Source organism: Canis lupus, chromosome 19, assembly GCF_048164855.1.
Source record: "Canis lupus baileyi chromosome 19, mCanLup2.hap1, whole genome shotgun sequence".
In the NCBI taxonomy this organism is placed as follows: Eukaryota; Metazoa; Chordata; class Mammalia; order Carnivora; family Canidae; genus Canis; species Canis lupus.
In genome coordinates, this window is record NC_132856.1 from 56,866,205 (window position 1) to 56,889,131 (window position 22,927).

The 22,927-nt window shown below is 55.4% G+C and overlaps 1 protein-coding gene across 3 annotated transcripts in view; it reads right to left on the reverse strand.

Annotated features, from left to right (window-relative positions):
- HDGFL2 (HDGF like 2) overlaps positions 1-22,586 on the reverse strand; it is a 23,065-nt gene extending 479 nt beyond the window's left edge. The window contains exons 1-15 of one of the 3 annotated variants that reach the window (XM_072787749.1): positions 22,429-22,586; positions 18,693-18,769; positions 18,461-18,599; positions 11,358-11,549; positions 6,241-6,357; positions 6,066-6,137; positions 5,089-5,257; positions 4,913-4,988; positions 4,522-4,825; positions 3,218-3,309; positions 2,167-2,240; positions 1,903-1,973; positions 1,442-1,543; positions 988-1,201; positions 219-351 (exon numbers count right to left, since the gene is read on the reverse strand). In XM_072787749.1, the coding sequence (XP_072643850.1) occupies positions 219-351; positions 988-1,201; positions 1,442-1,543; positions 1,903-1,973; positions 2,167-2,240; positions 3,218-3,309; positions 4,522-4,825; positions 4,913-4,988; positions 5,089-5,257; positions 6,066-6,137; positions 6,241-6,357; positions 11,358-11,549; positions 18,461-18,599; positions 18,693-18,769; positions 22,429-22,500 (1,904 nt within the window). In that variant the 5' untranslated portion in view covers positions 22,501-22,586. Of the gene's footprint in view, positions 1-218; positions 352-987; positions 1,202-1,441; positions 1,544-1,902; positions 1,974-2,166; positions 2,241-3,217; positions 3,310-4,521; positions 4,826-4,912; positions 4,989-5,088; positions 5,258-6,065; positions 6,138-6,240; positions 6,358-11,357; positions 11,550-18,460; positions 18,600-18,692; positions 18,770-19,003; positions 19,217-22,428 lie in introns of those variants that run through there. The other 2 variants (XM_072787748.1, XM_072787750.1) reach the window with 2 other exon arrangements.
- Between the last annotated feature and the right edge of the window lie 341 nt (positions 22,587-22,927).

Below are 22,927 nucleotides of genomic sequence, written 5' to 3' on the forward strand. Positions count from 1 at the left end.
GGTGCCCACTCCCGGAGTGCCAGGAGGAGGCAATCCTCCAAGGGGCCGGGCCCAGAGCAGCTTGGAGCTGCAGAGCAATCTTGATGGGGGACCTGAGGGTCAGCTGCAAAGGTGAGGGTGGGACAGGTCCCTGTGGCCATCGCCAGAACAAGCAGCCCACACCGTGGAGGCCTTCTCGGGAAGCAGCCTCTGGAGCCATGGCCCTTGGCAATACTTACTCATTGTGTAATGGCTCTTCAGAGGAGCCACAGCCCAGCCCCTCCTCGGAGTTCTGTCCTCCCTCCTGCTCCTTGTCTTCCATGCTCTCTCCTTTCTGGGATGTGGCCTCACCATTCACCGGGGCCGAGAGATCTGGCGGGAGAAAGGCTCATGGGACCCTGTAGCCCTGTCCGCCAAGAGCAAGCAAGTGAGCTGGTTCGGGGCCAGGGGCCCTGAAGGAGCCTCCACCGGCCTTGAGGTCCCTGACCCCGGGCATGCCCACATCCCCCACCCCTGCACCTCTCAGAGGCACCTCCCAGATGGCCCCAGCCCATATAAGTCTAAAGATGAAGAAGCCAGTAAATGAGTGGCCAAGGGCAACAGGAAAAAGCTTGCTAGGTGCTTGGACAGAAAAAAGGTGATGCCCCCTGCAGGGCGTCCCTGAGCCATCCTGCCCCAGTCTGAAGGAACACCTCTCAGCAGCAGCATGGGCACCACTTAACCCCAGCAGGAAGAAGGTCCTCCCATTTGGTAAGGACCAGTGCCACAGCCCCTATGGGAGATAACCTCTTTCATCCTAGCAACGCTCCCACACATGGCCCACCCCACCGCACACATGGCCTCCAGTGCTGCCTGGCTCTGAGGGTCTCTGAGCAGCTCAGGTGTGTGTGTGCACACCAGACCTCAGCAACTGTGGGGACACAGCCAGGCATGCAGAGTGCCAGCAGGAACATGCCACTCCCACTATGGGGCACGGGGAACGCAGAGGGCTCTTGCCCTGCTCCTTACCAGCATTCGCCTCGTCCTCTACCCTCTCCATGGGAGCCTCCTCTCCAGCCAGCGCCTCCTCGGCCTTCTCCACCTCGGCCCTTTCCTTCTCCACCCCAGCTCTGGTCGCCTTCTGGATGGCCTCAATCTTTGGTCCCAGGACCCGAGATTTGAGCCGGGTGTAGACCTCCGCGGCCTTCTCCATCACCTCCTTGTTGGCCTTGTAACGGCGGATCTGGCCGGCAAGAGGCCTGGCTCAGGAGATGCAGCTGGTCTCACCCCCCGCCAGAGACCCGCCCCCAGGGCTGCCACCCTTGGCAGTGCCTCCCATGACCACAGCACAGCGCACTCCTGCCTGCCGGCTCACCAGTGTCCTCCTTGACCAAGAGCTGCTGTGGCCGGGAACCCAGGCTCCCTGGGCACACCCCTGCCTTGCCCGCCACCAGCCCCTTCCAATGCTGGAATGCCACCGTACCTTCTTCAATGTGGCCACCACATCTGTGTTCTTCTGCAGGATCTGTGAGGTCACCTGTAGGGTTCCTAGCTCCTCTAGTGCGTTCAGACACCTCTTCACATCCTGGGGGGCGGGGGGGTGAGTGAGGAGGGACAGCACCTAGCTGAAGAACCCTATGGGGCCCTGTGGGGCTCCCTGGGTGGCGGGGGCGGGGAGGGAGTGCCAGGGGACCCCAGGGACAGTGACTGTGCTGCAGAACTTGGGAGGGCTGGCTGGCACCACCTTGTGGAGATGCTAAGCAATGCACCTGAGGTGGCCAACTTGGGCCCTCCGTGAAGACACCCAGAAGAACAAAGACCCTGGGTTTGCCTTGGTTTCCTAAGACTTCTAGAGGGAGCTGCCTCCCTCTAGAGGACTGGGGGACTCCCTGGTTTAGAGGATGTGGCTGTGCCGTGGCCTCGGGGCCCTGACAAGGACCTCACCGGATTGTCAACTTTCAGGGCGAACTTGATCTCACTGTGCAGCTTCTGTAGCTTCTCCTCCACGGAAGGTTCTGCAGCCAGGAGAGAAGGCAGCAGCTGGGCTTGCGCAGGGCCAAGGGAGCCACCTGGCTTGGACCCCCACACCCAACCGGTTCCCACAACCCCTTTGTCGGTGCTGCCTGAGGACCTGCCCCAGCACCACCGAGGTGACAGGAGCCAGCTTCTCAGCACCACCTCCTCCCTTTCAGTGATCCGGCTCCCTACCTTTCTTTTTCTCAACCTTCCGGTCAGGTGGGAACCCTTCTGACCGCTTCCGGGTTCGCTCCACCTTCGCAGGCCTGTGAAGTCACACTCCTTAGTCCCGCCCATCCCGGCCACTGGTGTCCTTGAGTGTGTGGTGATGGACCCACAGCCACTGTGAGGAACACCCTCAGGGGGCCCTGGAAGCTGGGATGGGGTGGGTCAGGCCCATCATGACCTGGTCTAGGCAGGTACCTGAAGCGACCGGGAAGGTGACACAAGCAACCTCGGGTTCTTTCCAGCAAATGACATCAAGTCTTAGAATTACCATTATTAATATGCAACTGAGGGTTAGTTGCTTCTTTTTTTTTTTTTTTTTTTAAAGATTTTATTTATTTATTCATAGAGACAGAGAGAGGCAGAGGCACAGGGAGAAACAGGCATCATACAGAGAGCCTGACGTGGGACTTGATCCAGTGTCTCCAGGATCACACCCTGGGCTGCAGGCGGCGCCAAACCACTGTGCCACTGGAGCTGCCCGGGTGAGTGGCTTCTTAACAAAAACCTGGGTGAATGAATTACGGAAAGGTAGCCCAATTTGACGCCCATTTCCAGAGCTCAGACTTGATGTTCTACTTGGCAGCTGGCTGCCAAATCCCATGGGCAGGTTCACTCACTGATGCCGGAATCCCAATTGGCCAGCGAGCAGGGAAAGGAACAGTGTCCTGCCTTGGTGCGCCTTGGACATAGGGTCTCAGAACCACTGGTCACTTTCCTGGGGAGTGTCCTGGCCCCACCTTGATGCCAGGAGCACCCTCAGTGTGACACCACAGATATGGAGTGGTATCCCCTGGGGGTGGAATCTCAATCCCAGAGCAGTGCCTCCTACATAAGCTGATGGGGCACCAAGAATGGGACACTTAGATTGGATCTAAGGCTAAATTTGGAAATCGGGTCCCTTCCAAAAGGGGTGAGGGGTAATGGGTCCCCAGTAGGCTGAGAACCACAGGGACCAGCATGGGGCAACCTGGACCCCCAGGTAGTTGTGGCAGAAAGAGGCAAAGCGGGTGCTGACCTGGCTCGGGGCCTCTCCTCGGGGCGCCCTCTCTTCTCCTTCTGGCTGGGTCTCCTCGTAGGCTCTGTGCTTTGTCTTGCTGTCTTCTTTGCCTGCAGCGGCCAGAGAAAGGGAAGGCTGGAATGGTGGGCAGTGGGGGCTCTCCTCCTTAGAGATATAGCCAGACACTTCCTGCCACCACCTCTGCACTGCTGGGAATTGGTGTAATGGGCAGGATGAGGTGGGAAGGACTCGTGTCCAGTCTGTTCCCAGGCAGTGGCCTCTTAGGCCCTAAAAGGACTACTCCCTCAATGGGTGGGGCAACCCCACCGCACACATTCCTCCTGTCTTGGTCTCCTTTTTGTGATCAAAGGAAGAGAGAAAAAGAACAAAGTATTGTCTTGCTTCCCCCGTCCTCCTATTATATGGGGCTCCATCTAGAAGGTGACAGGCCCAGAAAGTCAGGCTCAGATTCAGGTGGACCACACAGTGGGCAGTAGACAGGCCTGCAGGGACTGCACAGTGCTTGATGGTCATTACCAAGGCTCATCAGAGGCCTCCTAACTGCTCCGGGCTCACCCAGAGTCCCGCCTCCCCACAGCAGCACCAGAGGGTGCCCGTGAGCATCTGAGTCAAGTCCTCACCAGTCCACAGCCCTCCAGGGCTCCCACTTCACTGAAAACCCAAGTCTTCCCTCTCTGTCCCCAAGGCCCCGCTCAACCTGCCCATCCCCTCCCTATGCTCCCTGACCCCCTCTCTCCCCTTCACCCACTCTGCTCCAGCCACACGGACTCCTGGCTAATTCTTCCAACATACCAGGCCCATGCTGCCCCAGGACGTTTGCATGGACTATACCCTCTGCCTAGAGTGCCGTCCCCACCAGGTAGCTTTCCAGACCACCTCTCACTTTGTCCTGATCCTTACTTAATGGCACCTTCTCAACAAAAGCCTTTAGAGTTTACCCTACCTAAAACAGAAAACCTCACCCCAACAGCTTATGCCCCCCGACCTTGCTTTCTTTTTCTTATTTTTTCTTTCCGACCTTGCTTTCTTGTTCTTAGCAATGAACAGTCTGAAATGCATCTCATGTTGTCCCATCTCTCTTGCTTGAATGTCAGCTTTCACGGTGGGGGTCTCTGTCTCATTCATTGCTTTATCACTACATCCCTGGCCCTTAGGTCCTAGCACAGCACCCAGCACACAGTTGGTGCTCATTCAATGTGTGGAAGTCAGGAATGGACTTGTCGGAAGGGGTGGGTGTGACAGAGAAGCCCCTTGGTCACTACCCTCCCCAGGAGTTCAGGACGCACCCCAACAGCACACACCTCTCTCTGCAGCTCAGCCTCAGGCCCTGAGTCAGAGGAAGACTGTGGTCCCCGGCCCCGGCCCTTGCGGCCACGCTTTCTGACGGGCTCATCCTCGTCCCCAAGCTCATCCCCGCTACTGCCCCCGCTGGCCGGGGCCTCCCCGCGTTCACGCTCGCGCCTCCGCTCCTTTTCTTCCTTTTCCTGTTCGCGGAGCCTTCGCAGCTCCTCCTCCTGCTCCCTGCGCCGCCTGGCTTCTAGCTCACGCCGCCTCTCCTCATCCCGGCGCTTCCACTCGCTGATGCGGTCGACCTCATCGCTGTCACTGGGGGTGCATGCCAGTTAGAGGACCAAGGTCCCGGGCCCACCCACATAACCCTAGCCCATCACCCACCTGTTGCTGCTCACCCACCTGTCACTACTTGAGCTAGTCGGGGGCCGCTCAGGCTTTGGCTTCCGCCCACGTGGTTTTGGAGGTGGCTTCTCCGCTACAGCAAAGGAGAGTATGGCCTTGTCTACCCAGGTTCTCTTCCTCAGGGTGGCCCCCAAGGCAGTCAGAGGTGAGGGGGCACCCCGCCGGGACCCTACCTGGCTTCCTGCCCCGAGGAGGTTTCTTTACAGACACATCCGAGTCGGAAGAGGAGGAAGAGGAGGAGGAGGAGGAGGAGGACGGCGCTGACCTGGCCACAGCCACTGGCTCGACCTTTGCTCCATCGGATTCTGCTTTGGAGTCGGAGTCGGAGGCCGAAGGTGCCTTCTAAGAGGGACCAGGGCATGGTCAGCAGAACACAGGCCAAGGACAGTGCCAGCCCCTTGCAGCCCCTGACCTACAAACCTCTGCCTTCCTCCATCTAGAAACACTTCCTGTTGGCCAGGAATCACAGGCAGCCCCAGATGTGCCTGCAGCCACCTGATCATTCAGCTCAGTCATGGTGGGTGATGCCCCCAGGCCTCACCCTCTCCTTGGTGAAAAGGGGGAGGCAGAGAAAGCCACTGTTGTTTCCAGTGGTTAAAACTCTTTCTAACACAAAATTTGGCCTGGAGGCCCAATTAGATGAGCTCCCCTCCTCCTGCTATCTCTGCCCACCTCCTATCTCCCCACATACTCACTTGTGCACACATGCATGTAACATACATACTGGGACACATGCACACACTGCTCACAGCATCTGTGCATACACATATACGTGACAGGCTTGCATTCTCTTCCACACACAAACTCTCCCTCTCTCACGTGGGGCCCCTATGAGCACCTTGCTACTTCCTTCCAGAGCCAAGGTTCTAGTATCCCGGTTCCCAAACCGGTCTCTATGTTCCTCTCGGGAGCAGTAGTGGCCTGGCGCTCCTCGGCTCCAGAAAAGTGCTCTGCACACACCCAACTCAGAAACTATGGGTGAGGCCATCAGTGGAGCCAGAGGTGGAAGATGGTGGTCCCAAGGGCACTATGGCCTGTTCCCTACCCTCCTCCAAAAAAGACGGACTGTAACCATGGACAGTGCCTGGTGACCATGGAGAGATCTCTCAGGGTTTCCTACAGATAAGCAGTGGGAACAAAACACCTCTACCTTTTTCTTCCGTCCTGCAAGGGGGCCCCGCCGAGGTGCCCGGACCACAGCTTTCTTCTCGGGGGTGAAGTCCTGGGCAGAGAGAAGGGGCCTGAGCATGGGCCCCTCTGGCTGGCCACTGCTCAGCTCCCATGTGTGCATGTCTGCCCGCCCACAAAGCCAGCCACCTGCTCACCTGGTCACTGGTCTTCTCTGACTCAGATGAGCTTTCTGAGTTCTCCTCCTCAGAAGGGGACACACTGGCTTGATCCAGGTCACTGGAAGCCTTTCGAGTTCGTTTTGAGACTGACATCTAGAAGGCAAGCAGCCCAAACAGATCAGCCATCAGAAAGCCTTGTGTGTTTTGCTGAGCTGTCTCCTGCCTGGCCACTTGCACCCCGGAAAGAGCTGAGGTTCTGGAACCTCTGGGAGGAGGCAGGGACTGTTTTGAGGATCTGATTAAAAACCAGGGATCAGGGAACCCTGGGTGGCACAGCGGTTTAGCGCCTGCCTTTGGCCCAGGGCGCGATCCTGGAGACCCAGGATCGAATCCCACGTTGGGCTCCTGGTGCATGGAGCCTGCTTCTCCCTCTGCCTGTGTCTCTGCCTCTCCCTCTCTCTCCCTCTCTCTCTCTCTCTCTCTCTCTGTGTGACTATCATAAATAAATTAAAAAAAAAAAAAAAAAAAAAAAAAAAACCAGGGATCTGGGGAGGGGAAAAAAAAAAAAAACAGGGATCTTGGGACGCCTGGGTGGCTCAGTGGTTGGGCATCTGCCTCTGGCTTAGGTTGTGATCCTGGGGTCCTGGGATTGAGTCCCACATTAGACTCCTCGTGGGGGCGGGGGGGCCTGCTTCTCTCTCTGCCTGTGTCTCTGCCTTTCTCTAAAAAAAAAAACGGTTCTTGAATCATGAGGACATCGTGCTCAGAGAGGGGAGTCAGACCTAGAAGGACACCTCCTACATGACCCCACTCCCCGGAAGTCCCCAGAGACAGAGAGGAGATGGTGGGAGCCAGGGGTGGGGCAGGGGGTGGGGAGTCAGTGCTTCCTGGGGACAGGGTCTCCGTGTGGGAAGATGGAAATTTCTAGAGACAGTGATGGCAGTGGCTTCACAGTGGTGTGAGTGTGCTTCATGCCACAGAATTGTATACTTAAACTGTCAAATTTTATATTATGTGTACTTTACCTCAATAAAAAAAAAAGGAGGAAACCTGCCCCAGATATCCTTTCCCCAGAAGAACACCCATGCATACGATCTGGAACTAGACAGAGGAGGCAGCTGCACAAAGGCTGGGAAGAGACCGTTCACCACTGAGCTGCACACCGTAGAATGGCTACTTGTTTGGTTTTTTTTAAAGATTTTATTTATTTATTTATTTATTTATTCATTCATTCATTCATTCATTCATTCATTCAGGAGAGACACACAGAGAGAGGTAGAGACACAGGCAGAGGGAGAAGCAGGCTCCATGCAGGGAGCCCGCCGTGGGACTCGATCCTGGGTCTCCAGGATCACACCTCGGGCTGCAGGTGGCGCCAAACCGCTGCGCCACCGGGGCTGCCCGAATGGCTACTTTTTAATGGGAATTTCACCTCAATAAAAAATTAAAAACACACATATACACACATACGTGCATATAGCCTGGATTCAGTTTCAGGGGTTCATGCATTCACTGACATCCACCCAAAGAGGCTGACAGGAGAACTTTCATGAAGAACAAACCAAGCTTTAGAAATCTTGGCCAGGGATGACCTGGGTCTTTCTAGCTGGCAACTGTTGAGTTACTCAACACTTTCCCTCTGTTGTGTCACACCCGAGACACGTTAGTTCTCGTAACAATAGCCACCTGAGCATCTCCTCTACTCCAGGCCCTGTCCCCCTAAAATTCCTATGTTGAATCCCTGACCCTCAGGAGCTCAGAAGGGTACAGGGATCTTTAAGGATGCAATTAAATTAAAATAGTGTCACTCGGGGCAGCTGGGTGGCTCAGTTGGTAGATATCTGCCTTCAGCTCAGGTCATGATCTCAGGCTCCTGGGATTGAGCCCCACATTGGGCTCCCTGCATGAGCCCCACATGGGCTCAGCAGCGAGTCTGCTTCTCCCTCTCTCTCCGTAATATCTCTCTCTCAAATAAATTTTTAAAAATATTAAAAAATAAATAAAAGATGATGTCAGTGGAGTGGTCCTAATTCAGTATGACCTATTTCCTTATAGGAGGAGGTCAGGACAGAGACACAGAAGGGCCAATCACATGAGGATGGGAGGCTGCTGTCTGCACACTGAAGAGAGGCCTCAGAAGGAACCAGCCCTCCTGACACCTGATCTCAGACTTCAGCCTGCAAGACTAATTTCTGGTGTGAAAGCTGCCTAGTCCATATGACCTTCCTAGGCCAGTTGGCACACCTGTACACTCTGACACACCAATGGGAGATTAAGGGGCCTACCGTCGTACACTTTATGTTCTAGTCAGGAGAGGCAAACTGAAACATTCCATGGGAATCTAAGGTTACTCTGGAGGCCAGAGGGAAAAACGGACAGATGGAAGAATGGAAGAGATAGCATGTATGAAGCCCCACGGGTAGAAGGCAGCGAGGCTGGTGATTGGTCAGGGAAGGGATGGGGATGGGGCCTGGCTGGAGCCAGACCTGCAGGGCTGTGTGGGCTGTGTCTGGAGCCTGGAGCTACTTCACAGGTAGGTGAGCCAAAGCTCACTGAACTTCACACTCCCCATTCTCTCTCAGGGCAGAGGCAGTCTATGGCCTAGGAGCGCTGCATGCTTTCCCTTCTTAGCCCACTAGCACTCTAACCCGGGCACTCAGGGACTCCAGTTAGGACAAAAAGGCAGGAATCATGAGGACTAAGATGACCCAGGACCCTCTCTCCCGATAGCCACACACCAGGGTACAAAGGGAGGCAGTGGGGAGGGGTCCCGAGCAGCGAGATCTTGGAACCCTAGAGAGAACAGATCCAGGGGTGGGGGGCAGGCAATGCTGAGCTACCAGGGCGCTCAGGGCTGGGGTCAGGGCCTGCCATACAGTCCTCATGAAGGAAGTTTTTGTTTGTTTGTTTTTAGATTTTATTTATTTATTCATAGAGACACAGAGAGAGAGAAGCAGAGACACAGGCAGAGGGAGAAGCAGGCTCCATGCAGAGAGCCTGATGTGGGACTCGATCCAGGGTCTCCAGGATCACGCCCTGGGCTGCCGGTGGCACTAAACCGCTGCGCCACTGGGGCTGCCCCATGAAGGAAGTCTTAAGAGTCATCCAGAGGATAGATGAGAAGAGCAGAACGTGGATCCACAGAAAAACACCAAGTTAATGCTAACCAAAGAGAGAACATAGAAAGTCGGCCCCACAGGAAAACCACCGCCCCTCATGGATCAGGGAAAGGAGAGCTGTGGATGTGCCAGTGCCATGAGGCTAGCAGGAAAAGGCAGGGAAAAGGTCTCTTAAATGTTCCCTGGTGTGGTTAAAAGGTGTTGTAACAAGAACTTAGATCAGTTTGGGACATCTGGTGCCTGCCTTCGGCTCAGGTCGTGATCCCAGGGTCCTGGGATCTTGTCCGGGTCGGGCTCCCTGTGGGGAGCCTGCTTCTCTCTCTGCCTAATGTCTCAGCCTCTCTGTCTCCCATGAATAAAATCTTAAAAAAAAAAAAACTCAACCCAAAACCTTAGATCAGTTTAATGCAAAGTTGGTCAAAAAAAATCTAAGTAAGTACTGACTTACAAATAGGGGTTTACCTCTAAGGGGTGGCATGGGGGGCTGTTTCCTACACTCTCCTGTTTAACATCCCCAGCAACTGTAAACAGAAATCACAGAGAACTTTAAAAAATGATGCCAACTATATCATAAAAACTGGGGAAAAAGCCAAGAGTCTTAATAATATATTGGTTAGAAATCACCCACGTCACAAACTATGTCTCAACTGCTGAAGGCCACGACTTAATATTTAACGACAAAGAAATGCTCAGCAAAACACACTGGGTGTGTACGATCACCAATTCTGGGCTTTATGCAGCCATACCCTGTGTGAAGTACATGAGGGATTGCGAAGAAATACATCTGGGTGCTTGTGGTCCTCGGCATGGAAGGCCCCCACGTAAGATGGGCATTTTCTACTAGCTTCTCCACACTTTTTACATCTTACAACTTATAATGAGCATGGTTTATCATTACAATTGGAACCAAGAGCAAATGTTATGTTTGTAAATAATAAGAGGAAAGTATTACTCTGCCAAAGAAGTTGATGCTAGATCCTAGTCAGTCCATTCTATAATCGAATGATTAGAAGCAGGCAAAAGGCAGACAAGGCAAGAAAGAGGCTCTTTCCAGGAGAACCAAACACTCACATCCCCACAGACCTACACACACACATACTCAGCGATATGTTCACAGCAAAGGAGACACAACCCAGATGTCCATCAACTGATGAACAGATACAATGTATCCACCATACACCTGGAAACGTGACTGGCCATGAACAGGAGCAAGATGCCCATAAGCGGCGCCCCAGGGACAGACCCTGACCCCATGATGTTCAGGGAGGGTACCAGACACAGAAGGCCACATGGTGTGTGAGTCCACATGTGTGACACATCCAGAACAGGTTCATCCATGGATGGGAAGGAGGTTTGCGGGGGACGGGGGCTGGGACAGGGGTGGGGAGTGATGGCTGATAAGGACAGGGTTTCTTCTGGAGTGACAGAATGTTCTGGAACTAGCCAGTGGTGGTTACACAGCTCCGTGAATGTACTAACAACCAGTGAATTGTGTATCTTGAAAGGGTAATGCTGTGGTATGTGAATGATATCTCGATTTTTAAAAAGCGTGTTAAAAAAATAAAAGTATGTTAAACATGCAGAAAAATTATTTGCATATTCAGACTAAGGGGATAATTTCAACTAGGAGTCTCCTGGGAGGGAAAAGCCAAGAGCAAGCACATGCATTCTAGTTTTGCCAGTATCTGTTCAGTCTGGCTAGTGTTGAGTAAAAGGTCGGGTTAATACAGGAAAGCATTTCAACTGCACACCAGAGAACTGCGCTAAGCACACAGCCCTTCCCGAGATGATAATCTACAAAGTGGAAATGGTAATGTCTACTGAGCAATATTCTAAAGATTAATAAGATGACACATGTAAAAGAATAATAAATAAAAATAAATAATAAAGTAAATTGGAATGAAACCGCATATCAAAAACAAGAAAGGCAGGGTGGGGAGTACAGGCTGCCAGAGGCCTAGGGTGGGAGTTGGGGGAGATGGAAGGGCCCAAGCAGCGCCCCACCCCCTACCCACCCCCAAGGGCCGCCCCTACCTTCAGGGCTGCTGCCTTCCGCTTCAGGCCACTGTTGTCGCTGCTTTTGTCTGAGTCTGAGTCACTCTCCATCCTGTCGCTGGCCGCTGTGGCAGTCACAGCTGTGACAGCCATGACTCCCCGGACCTCGTCGTCCTCACTCCCACCTGCCGGGTCAGCTTCAGGGGCCTCACTGTCAGAGGAACTCACCGGCTGGGGGTGGGGCCGGGGGCAGCACAGACTATGAGTCACCACCAGGCTGGGGTGGATTTCCCAACCAGGACAGTGACCCAGAGGGCTAAACCCACAAAAGGGTCTCAAACGTCAGGGTCTGGTCTCCTCACTTTCCAAGGCCCAGAAAGTCCAGAGAACTAAGGCTGGAGGGCAAGATGGACAAGTGTGGTAGGTGCTAGGATTACAGATCAAATCCCAGGCCAGTGACTTGGCCTCTTGGTGCCTCAGTTCCCAATCTGGGCAATGGGGATGACACCATTTTGGCTTCACAGGGCCGTGGCCAAGATAAGGCAGTAGTGATATGTGACATACCGAGGTCAGTGCCCACCCAGACTGGCCAGAGGTCCATCCCAGAGTTTGCTTTTTCTATTACTAATACTTTCATCATTATGAACACAGGACCTCCAGGCTTGACCTGTCAGGGACTGCAATTTCTTTTCTTTTCTTTTCTTTTCTTTTTTTTTAAAAATATTTTATTTATTTATTCATGAGAATACACAGAGAAGAGAGAGAGAGAGGCAGAGACACAGGCAGAGGGAGAAGCAGGCTCCATGCAGGGAGCCTGATGTGGGACTCGATCCCCAGTCCCCAGGATCACGCCCTGGGCTGAAGGCGGCGCTAAACCGCTGAGCCACCGGGGCTGCCTGGGACTGTGCGGGTAGGCAGAAGAAAAGTTGGCGGGCTGAGCTGGGGCTTATGCAGGGTTATGGAGGATCTAGGGCACCTGGTAGATGGCACAATGACGGCCAGACCCTAGGGCTTGCTCAGGCCAGTTTCTGAACTTGTTTGGGATGTCTGATGTTCATGGGAGGAAAACGGATGAGCCCCGGTCATATTTCATCATCACTCCTTCGTCCAGAGCATGCAACACTGAATGTATATGGCCCTGTGCGGAAGACCTGGCCTAGACATGAGCCAGACTACACCCCTGCCCTCGGGGAGCTCATGGGCTAATGGGGAGACTGACTAGGAAATGCACAGCTAATAAATAAATAAATAAATAAATAAATAAATAAATAAATAAAATTAAATAAAAATAAAACAATATTAAAAAAAGGAAATGCACAGCTATAACATGGCACAAGGAGGTGCTGCAACATCTTGGGGCATCCACTGCAGCCAAGCCTGAATGCAAAATCTGATCATGTTATTTCATGGTATTTCTTTACTGTATAACTGATTTCTCTCTCTCTCTCTTTTTTTAATGAAAGAGATTGAGATTTTTTTAGAGCTGCATTCTCTGCAAATGACCCAAATGTCCCCCTACGGATAGAGAAACACAACATGGGACGGCTATAGGACAGAACACTAATCAGCCATAGAAAGGAATAAAGCTCTGATACAGGCTACAGCACAGATGAACCTCCAGAACATGCTCAGTGAAAGAAGCCAGGAGCAAAGGACCAAATATGAGTCCATTTATAGGAAATATGTGGAATGTGCAAATTCACAGAATTTGATCAGTTCTTAGGGCTAGGGCACCAGGCCAGCTCAGTCAGTAGAGTATGCCACTCTTGGTATTAGGGTCATGAGTTCAAGCCCCACATCAGCATGGAGCCTACTTAAAAAAGTTCTGAGGGGATAAGAGAAGGGGAGAAATGGGGGTGACAGATAATGGGGAGGGGGCTTCCTTGTGGGGTGGTGGAATGTTCTGAATTAGATAGCAAGGATGATCGCACAACACTATAAATGTATAAAAGCACTGCAGTATTTGCTTAAAATGGTTAAAATAGTTAATTTCCCTAATTCAACAACAAGTCACATTCCCTTGGTGTAATCACTGCCAGGGATCAATGGGTCAGAGTGGGGCATGCATGCTGGCCAAGAAAAAAGAAAAAAGCAGGGAGGCCAAGAAGGGAACAAGAACACGTGTGAGACCCACCATAGCCACACCAACGGGATGCATGTGGCAAGACCAGGACTGAGAAGCAAGAGAAGCAGAAGCATGAGCCACTAGGAGCCCAGGAGGGAAGGGAACCTGCCAGTGCTGGACAGAGGACAAGGCAAGGCACATAACGTGGAAATGCATTAGAAGACTGGAAATGTGGGTGCCAGGGTGGGGGCGGCCAGAGGCAATGGGCGGGAGGGAACCCAGCCTGTCCATGATCACTTGTAGGAAGCCCCCAGTCCTTCCCTGACTGAGGGGACATAAGCCTACTCAGCCTTCACATGGTTGGGTCAACAGGTGAGAAAAATAAAGGCCAGGTGTTGGCCAGACCTCGCACTTGGCACTGAGCACCTTTTGTCTTCCCTGTGGCGTGATGACAGGGCCTGATCTGTATAACAAAATTAAAATTGAAGAATGTAATACTGTGTAGGTCAGGCCCCGAACCTAAATCGCTGGGAAAGGATAATCCTACTTTCCTGGTGGACTTCCATCACACCTCCTGCCAGGGCACGGTTTCTCTTCATGACAGCCCAGGCAGGAGGAAGGGAGATGTGACCCGTCTTCCACAGTAGGGGTGGCACAACAGCTTGGAAGCTAAGTGACCGAGGCCCCAGGCTCTTCTGCAGAAGGGTCAGTTTTGTGGCAGTAAGAGCTGGTGTTAGTTCAGTGTGAGCCCCTGCCCCAAGCTTACTATCTCTCTGTGTGTACTAGGTATGAATTGTCACCCTCATTTTGCAGATGAGGGAAAGGTGGCAAGAAAGTTCATAGCAAGTACGTGACAGAGGCGGGATGCCAGCCAGGTCTGCGTTGGCCTCTAAGCCCAGGCCACCAGACGCAGCTACTGCTAATTTAAACCCCTCCTTGCTTCTGCCAAACTCCTAGCCAACTGGGGTCCAACTTGTGCCTCTCATATCTGGCCAGGTGCCTGGGGCCAACAGGCCTGTACCACAACTTGAAAAAAGGACTCTGGAAGGTAAGTGACCAGCCCTACATTGTGCCTGTAGCTAAAGCCAGAAACTCTGGATCTCCTGGGGTCGGCCCACGGGATCTACCTGCTGGCAAAGGTTTTAAGAAATCTGATCCACACAGAGAAGCATGGGGTACAGAGAGGAACCAGGAGACAAACGCCAAGAGCCAGCCAACCTCCAAGCATCCCCAACCCAATGGTCAGGTGAATGAGGTGAACATTCATTTCTCTCACTGCCTTAATGGCTCAGGAAGGTGACAGGTGGAAAGGGAAGGACATGTTCAGCCTGGCCTCACTCCCAACTAGCACCTCATCACCTGCTCAGCACTGTGTTCCTGTTGGGTGCCTGATGCGTGTTTGCTCACGGGGCTCCCCCAGCAACCCTGTGAGACGCTGACACCACCATGACCCTCTCTTAGATGAGGAGACTGAGGCTCAAAGAGGTGAGGTGGACCCTCTAGGCTCATGGTAAGCAAGTGCTAGAGCCGGAACTTGAACACAGGTCCCTGCGCTCACACAGCAGGGCCCTTAACCCCAGACCCACAGTGCGGAGGTTATTCTCTGGGCCCTCCTCCAGCCTGGGACATGGGAGGCCTGAGCTTTAGCTCCAGCTTACTCTCAGCAGCTTGAGAACCGTGAAACGGGCAGGTATCTGTCCCTCTTCCTCTATCAAGGGACAAGCATCCATTTCTACACTCCTAAGTCAATGTTTTTTTTTTTAAGATATTATTTATTTATTCATGAGAGAAACAGAGAGAGGTATAGGCAGAGGGAGAAGCAGGCACCCCGTGGGGCACCTAATATGGGATTCGATCCCAGGACCCTGGGATCACAATCTGAGCCAAAAAGGCAGATGCTCAACCACTGAGCCACCCAGACGTCCCTAAGTCAATGTTTCTCAACCAGAAATGACTTTTGTTCTCTTGGAGGCATTTGGCAATTCCTGGGGACATATGGGGCTGCCAAAACTGGGGTGCTCTTAGCATCAAGTGGGTGAGGGCCAATGATGCTGCTAAATACCCCACAGTGCCCAGGAGGCCCCTCCCCACTTCTGCCTGAGAACAATCCAGCCACAAATATTGAAAAACTCTGGTCTAAGTCTAAGAGGTTTCAGATTCTAGCCGGGTCACTCTGGGCCAGTTTGCTTATCTGGAAAATGGAAAAGGCCACTCTCAGGATTACTGTGTGGACCAAAGGACAATGACATTGGAACCACACTCAGATACCACTTTCCATCGCCTTGGCAAGGAGATGCGGGAACCGGGTTTGCCATCCTCTCTTGGGGGGAGAACGGAGTTAAGGCTGTTGGAAAGAATGAGGCTGTTCTCTGCATGTAGACCAATAATTGACATATATTTTGGGGGTGCCTGGACAGCTTGGTCGATGGACCATACAACTCTTAACTCGGGGTCATGAGTTTAAGCCCCATGATAGGTATAGAGATTATTAAAAATAAATAACTTACAAAGAAAGATATATTTTGGAGAACAATAAAGTTAAGAATTCTATGCTTTAGGGGAACCTTGGTGGCTCAGTTGGTTAAGCATCTGCCTTTGGCTAAGGTCATGGTCCCAGGGTCTTGGGACCCACACTGGGCCTTCCTGCTCAGTGGGGAGCTTCTCCCTCCCCACCACCCTTCCTTGTGCTCTCTCTTGTTATCTCTCTCAAATAAATAAAATCTTAACAACAACAAAAAGAATTCTATACTTTAGAAAAGAAAGCTGTGGAGAGTGTGATATGAATACAGAACCTTGGAGGATATACAAGAAATGAAGAGCAGTGGCTATCTTGACAGGACATCGCACCAGAGTGACCAGGAGGCAGGGCTAACTTCCCACTATTCTTATGCACCTTTGTATCTTTTCAATTTTGAACCGAGAATCTGTGTTCCCATTCAGATGGAAAGATAATTGAGAAACTTGAAGGCTGAACAAAGAGACTGTTCAGGCACCTGGATAGTGCCTCTTCTGCAAGTGCCTGCGACCTGGCTCTCTGTCAGAAACACTTAGTCTGATGCATGGTTATGGAACACATCAGGGGTCCCAGGCCTGACCCCTGAAACCAAAGCTTCCACAGGCAGGGCCCACAAATCTGCATCTATATTTTTTTTTTTTTAAGATTGGTTGGTTGATTGATTTGAGAGAGAGAGAGAGAGACAGAAAGAGCGCATGCAAGGGTACACAAGCAGGGGAGGGGGAAGAGGCAGAAGGAGCAGGGAGCCCGACTCCGGACTTGATCCCAGGACTCAGGGATCATGACCCAAACTGAAGGCAGATGCTTAACCTACTGAGCCACCAGGTGCCCCTAAAGCATAGAATTCTTAACTTTATTGTTCTCCAAAATATATCTTTCTTTGTAAGTTATTTTTAATAATCTCTATACCATGGCAGATTTAAGAATCTGCCATCTTAAATAGACGTTCTGTTTGGCACCATAGGCTCCTCAGACAGCCAACAGCAAGACAAGCTCTCACACTTAACAGCTACTTCTCAACCCGGGGAGTCTATGTGGGGCCAGTTTAAAGTCAAGGTTGAACCATTTTTGAGTTTATTTCCTCGAGGGCAGGCATCTACACAGCACTTAGTAAGCCGTGGGCGTGTAATAAATATTAAATGGTGTGATGATTCACCAGCAGCAATAAGGTTAGGACATAACCAACAGTACTTGAGCCGGGGCCAGAAAAGGATCACATAGAACCCAACTCACTTGAAGATCTTCTGACCCATTCACCCACGAAGCCAGGAGGCGCAGCAGGCACCAAAGGGGGAACCTCCTTCCCCTAGACCCACCCAAAGAGTTAAAAGTAGAACATCACTAACATCCACTAAACATGAGCCTGGCCCTGATAAGGGGGTGCCAAACTCTCAACACTCAAAAGACAGGGTAAACAAACCCAGAATTCTGGTAAAGCTCCCAGGGGGTAAGAAGTGGGCCTGCCTCACCTTGGACTGCTGATCCCTCAATACAGCAGCACCTACTGGATCAGTGGTGGCTGAGCCGCAGGAGAGGCACAGGCTGGAGACCCCAAGTTCTCATGCAAGATAAGACACTAGAGAGCTCCTTGGTCTCCGCTCACACACACACCAGACCCTCTCTGCCTCCTGTGTCCCTTCCCCATGGACCAGACAGCAGACCCTTTCCTTCCCCAGGAAGGATGCTCTGCCCCCTGCCGTCTGCCCCCCTGCAGTCTATTTGCTTGGCCTCCCAGCCAAGCTGACACCCACCCTGCCTGAAGCCAGACTACTCTGCATCCTTGTGCCTCCCGCAGAAAAAAAGCAAAACAAACAAACAAACAAAAAAAGGGGGGCTAAAAGCAGAACAGAGAACCCCAGCCCAGCCTCCCCTCATCTGCACCTCAAACCAAATTGCCCAGAATGAGGTAGCTCTCTGCAACCCTTCTGCAGCCTTCCAAGGCTTTCCATGAATTTCACTTCAACTTTTCTCAATTCCTTCTTTCCCTGAACATTTCTGGACACTAATCTACCACTGAGATGCCATCTCTGTGGTTCTTGGCACTTTTTTCCCACCTAAGCAAGAACTCTTACATCTATTAACTACAGCCTTCTCCCAAGCCTAAAATCTCGCAGGGAAAGAGAGGGCTGCTATTGAGAAAAAAAAAATTATTTCCCTGAGAAAACAAAAGGTTTCTTAAGAGCGATAATAACACTATTATAAATCCAAGCTTACTATACAGCAATGGGTTTCACCAGAGGCGGCCCTCCAGCCCTCCACCCTACCCAGGGGCACTCTGGCAACATCGTGTTTGGGTGTCACGACTTGGGGGGAAGGGAGATGCTACTGGCATGGAGTGGGGAATGCCAGGGATGCTACTCACCCTACAGTCCCTGGGACGTCCCAGGATACCCTGACAGAGAACGATGGCTGATGGTCAGCAGTGCCAAGGGAGGATGAGCCCTTGCTCCTTTCCTATGAGGCAAGCTAAGACCACCTGTGGTGCCCAGGGTGCACAAGTGCCTGGCATGACTTGGACTCGGCAGATACCACACCAGCCGTCCCCCATCCCCAAGTACTCACCAGAGGAGCACTGTAGCTGGCGTGGGGATTGTTCTGGATCTCCCACAGTCCCTCATTGAAGCCTTTCCTCTTGTTGGGTTTCCCGTACTTATCTTTACATTTGTCGTAAGGAAACAGGTCCTTGGGTCCCAGGAAGGCTCTGGAGAAAGGCACCATGGGGCCAGTCCCAGGTGAGTCAGGTCACCCAGGAGGCACCAGGTGGGAAAATCAAGCCCCACCTGGGGACACTTACGTTTCGTGTGTACCAAAGAAGAAGATGGGGTACTTGTTAGGGGGGGGCTTCACAGCACCGTCGGCGATGTCATCGATCTGTAGTGAGAGGCAGGTCAGGAGGTGACTGGGGTACAGCTTCACCCACTGGCCCAGGAAATCAAGAAATCAGCTAAGTTACTTGGGGAAAGCATGCTGGGAGGAAGGAAGCCTTCCACTGAGGGGGACACATCACCTTCCAGTTAGGCATCTGCATTCTCTAGAAAACCCCCCTCGGTGCATACCTGTCCCCTCCCCCCAGAGTGTTCTCCGCCTCCAGGGTAGGTGCTTCACCTGAGCAAAGCCAAATATGGTCCCCTGAGCAGCCAGGAGGTGGGGCCAAGCCCAGCTTCTAAACACTCCCAGGGCCCTCCCACAGAACCCCTCCCGCAAAGAGGCGATCGGTGGTGGTCGGTCTCCCAGAAGCTGCAGCTGGCAGCTCCAAGGATGCAGAGGGTGGGGGGTGGGCTGCAGGAGACAGGCCCTGAGCATCCAGGAAGTCCCACCCTCTCCCTACAGGCCCATGGGCCCCGGCAGCTGTCAGTCACCTCCCCACAGGAGGCTAGCAGCCCCTTCACTTCCAATCAGGTGCTTGGAAATGTTCCGGGCTTAGAGAGCTGGCAGGAGGGGCACAGAGGAGAGGGAGAAGCTGGTACTCTGGGAGGAAGGGAAGTGCCTATAAAGTTTCATGGCTCTAGTGTCCCCCAAGGAAATAAGCCCAAGCAAATCACGTTAAAGTGAGTTTTCTGGTCCCCATTAATTCTTTCCCATCCTCTTCGAGGCCTGGGGGCTGCTGGAATCTTCCCCCCTCACCCAACTTCTTTCCTCAGTTCTCTGGGCTACTTTTCAAAGTCCTTGATCCCTGGGCCTCCGCCATCCATCTCAAGCACCCCACTCCTGCACAGAAGCTTCTCCAAACTTCATCACCCTGAGCACTAGCCTGCCACGCCCTCCAGGCCAGGCTAGTGCTCTGGGCTCACCAAGGACCCGCCTCTGAGCCTGAGGCTCGGCCATCCTAGCGGTGGCACCAGCTCCTACTGTTCTCAGGACATCTGGTCAGTATCCCTGGGCTCCTTCCTGGCCCGTGGCAGCCTCTCTGGACCCAGACCCCCAGCTCTGCCTAACGCCCTTCTGCTTACTCCCACCCAGAGGGAGGGAGGGTCCAACCAGCAGGGAGCGAGGCTGAAACCTCCAAAGGTCTCATAATACAGCCTGGAGCTGTGCTCCTTCAGTTCCAGCCTCAGCCTTCCCATGCCCCCTGCTGCTGCCTGGGCCTTCCACCCCCCACCCCCAAATTCCTTCGGTCCTATCATGCATATTCCACCAACCTACGTTCTGGGGTGACTTTATCCCTATGACCTGGGGATGGCAACCTCCAGGTCCCTCCTCCACATCAGCCTGCCCTGGATAGTGCCTGAATTTCCACTGTGGGAATTCCAGGCTCAGGATGCCCTTCAGACCTGCGCCCGTTGGACCTTCTGGGTCCCCTGGATCGCAACTCCTACATGGAATCCCCAAAGACCCCTGGACTCAACCCCTTCCCTCAGATGATCTCTTTGGGTTTGAGCCCAAAAAGGTATCTGATTTAAGTATCATGGAGGGCCACCAAGATCTCCCTTAACTCCACACCCCAGCCAGCCTCCTCCACCCCAGGAGCAGAGAGGAGCTCCTCACAGGGCACCAGCCCCCTGGGTCCCGCAGGCGAGTCTTGCTCCAAGCTCTGGTCCCTGGCAGCGCACATTATCAGAGGAGTCCTCTCAGCCCCAGTGACCTTGTGAACACAGCCCCCAGCCTCATTTCCAGCTCTGGCCTCCCTCAGCCCCCACAGGCTTCACCCTCAACCCTTCTCCCTTACTGCAGCCCTCGTCCCTAGCCTGCTCCCAACCAGGTCCTCAGTCTGAGGCACCCCCCTCCCGTCAGCGCGATTCCTCTGCTTAAACCCCATGTTCCTCAGCTCCCCTCACACCATCGACTCTTTCAAACTCGAACCCTGCTCCCTCAGGCCCCAGGTCCCTCAAACCCCACCTCCCTTGGCTCTGGGCCTCCCCATGGCCCCCACATCCCCAGGGCAGGCTCCCTCAGGCTCCAGGACCCCCAAACTCCCTGCACGGGCTTCCTCTGGCATGGGGACCCCTAAAACCCCAGACCCCCAGCGGGGTTTCCCTCAGGCCCCGGGACACCCCCAGCCCAGCACGGTTTCCCTCAGGCCCCAGGACCCTCCCACCCCAGCGCAGTTTCCCTCAGGCCCTGGGACCCCCCCACCCCGGCGCGGGTCCCTCAGTACCCCCCATCCCGGCACAGTTTCCCTCAGGCCCCGGGACACCCCCACCCCAGCGCGGGTCCTCCAGGCCCCGGGACCCCCACCCCCACCCTGGCGCGGATTCCCTCAGGCCCCAGGACCCCCCACACCCACCCCGGCGCGGGTCCCCACAGGCGCCGGGACTCCCCCCACCCCGGCGCGGGACCCTCAGGCCCCGGGACTTCCCCTACCCCGGCGCGGGTCCCTCAGACCCCGAGACCCTCCACCCCGGCGCGGGTCCCTCAGGCCCCGGGACCCCCCACACCCACCCCGGCGCGCGTCCCCTCAGGCCCCGGGACCCCCCACACCCACCCCGGCGCGCGTCCCCTCAGGCCCCGGGACCCCCCACACCCACCCCGGCGCGGGTCCCCACAGGCGCCGGGACTCCCCCCACCCCGGCGCGGGACCCTCAGGCCCCGGGACCCCCCACCCCGGCGCGGGTCCCCTCAGGCCCCGGGAACCCCCACCCCGGCGCGGGTCCCCTCAGGCCCCGAGACCCCCCCACACCCACCCCGGCGCGGGACCCTCAGGCCCCGGGACCCCCCACCCCGGCGCGGGTCCCCTCAGGCCCCGAGACCCCCCCACACCCACCCCGGCGCGGGACCCTCAGGCCCCGGGACCCCCCACCCCGGCGCGGGTCCCCTCAGGCCCCGAGACCCCCCCACACCCACCCCGGCGCGGGACCCTCAGGCCCCGGGACCCCCCACCCCGGCGCGGGTCCCCTCAGGCCCCGAGACCCCCCCACACCCACCCCGGCGCGGGACCCTCAGGCCCCGGGACCCCCCACCCCGGCGCGGGTCCCCTCAGGCCCCGGGAACCCCCACCCCGGCGCGGGTCCCCTCAGGCCCCGAGACCCCCCCACACCCACCCCGGCGCGGGACCCTCAGGCCCCGGGACCCCCCACCCCGGCGCGGGTCCCCTCAGGCCCCGGGAACCCCCACCCCGGCGCGAGTCCCCTCAGGCCCCGAGACCCCCCCACACCCACCCCGGCGCGGGTCCCCTCAGGCCCCGGGACCCCCCACACCCACCCCGGCGCGGGTCCCTCAGGCCCCGGGACTCCCCCTACCCCGGCGCGGGTCCCTCAGGCCCCGAGACCCCCCACCCCGGCGCGGGTCCCCACAGGCGCCGGGACTCCCCCCACCCCGGCGCGGGTCCCTCAGGCCCCGAGACCCCCCACCCCCACCTCGGCGCGGTTTCCTTCAGGCCCCGGGACGCCCAGACCCCCGGCGCAGATTCCCTCAGGCACGGGGACCCCCAGACGCCCGGCGCGGGCTCCCCCAGGCCCGGAGGCCCCCAGACCCCGTTGCGCGGGTCCCTCAAGCCCGGGGGCCCCCCCGGACCCCAGCTGCGCGGGTCCCTCACGCCCGGCGCCCCTTCTGCCCCACCCCCCCTGCCTGGCCCATCTCCCGCGCGGCCTCACCCGGGCCGGCCAGTGCGGGTAGCCCTTCATCTTGGCGAACACCAAGTCCCCGGGTTTGAAGGCATGCGGCATGCTGGCGGCGGGAGGCCCAGGCCGCAGGAAGCGGCGGCGGCGGCGGCGGCAGCGGCGGCGGCGGCGGCGGCTGCGGCGGCGGCAGCGGGAGGCGAAGCCGGGGGCGGGAGCGGGGCGCCGAGGGGGCGGGGGGCGGCCGCCTGGGCAGAGGGCCGGCGGGTGCTTATTGGACTGGGCGTCTCCGGAAGTCCCGCCCTCCGGCCGTCACGGGCGGGAGACGCCGTCGCTCAGGACCACGTGCGGGGATAGAGGAGCACGAGGACCAATGAGAAGAGGGGTTGGAGCAGAGCAAGTTAACGGGATTGGGTAACGGGTGGAGCCAAGGGGCGTGACCCAGAGGCCTAATGGGAGCGGGGCGGAGGTTATGGGAGGTGAAAGGGGAAAGGTGGGAGGAGGGAAACGGAGGCTTTCGGGGAGCGCTGAGGCG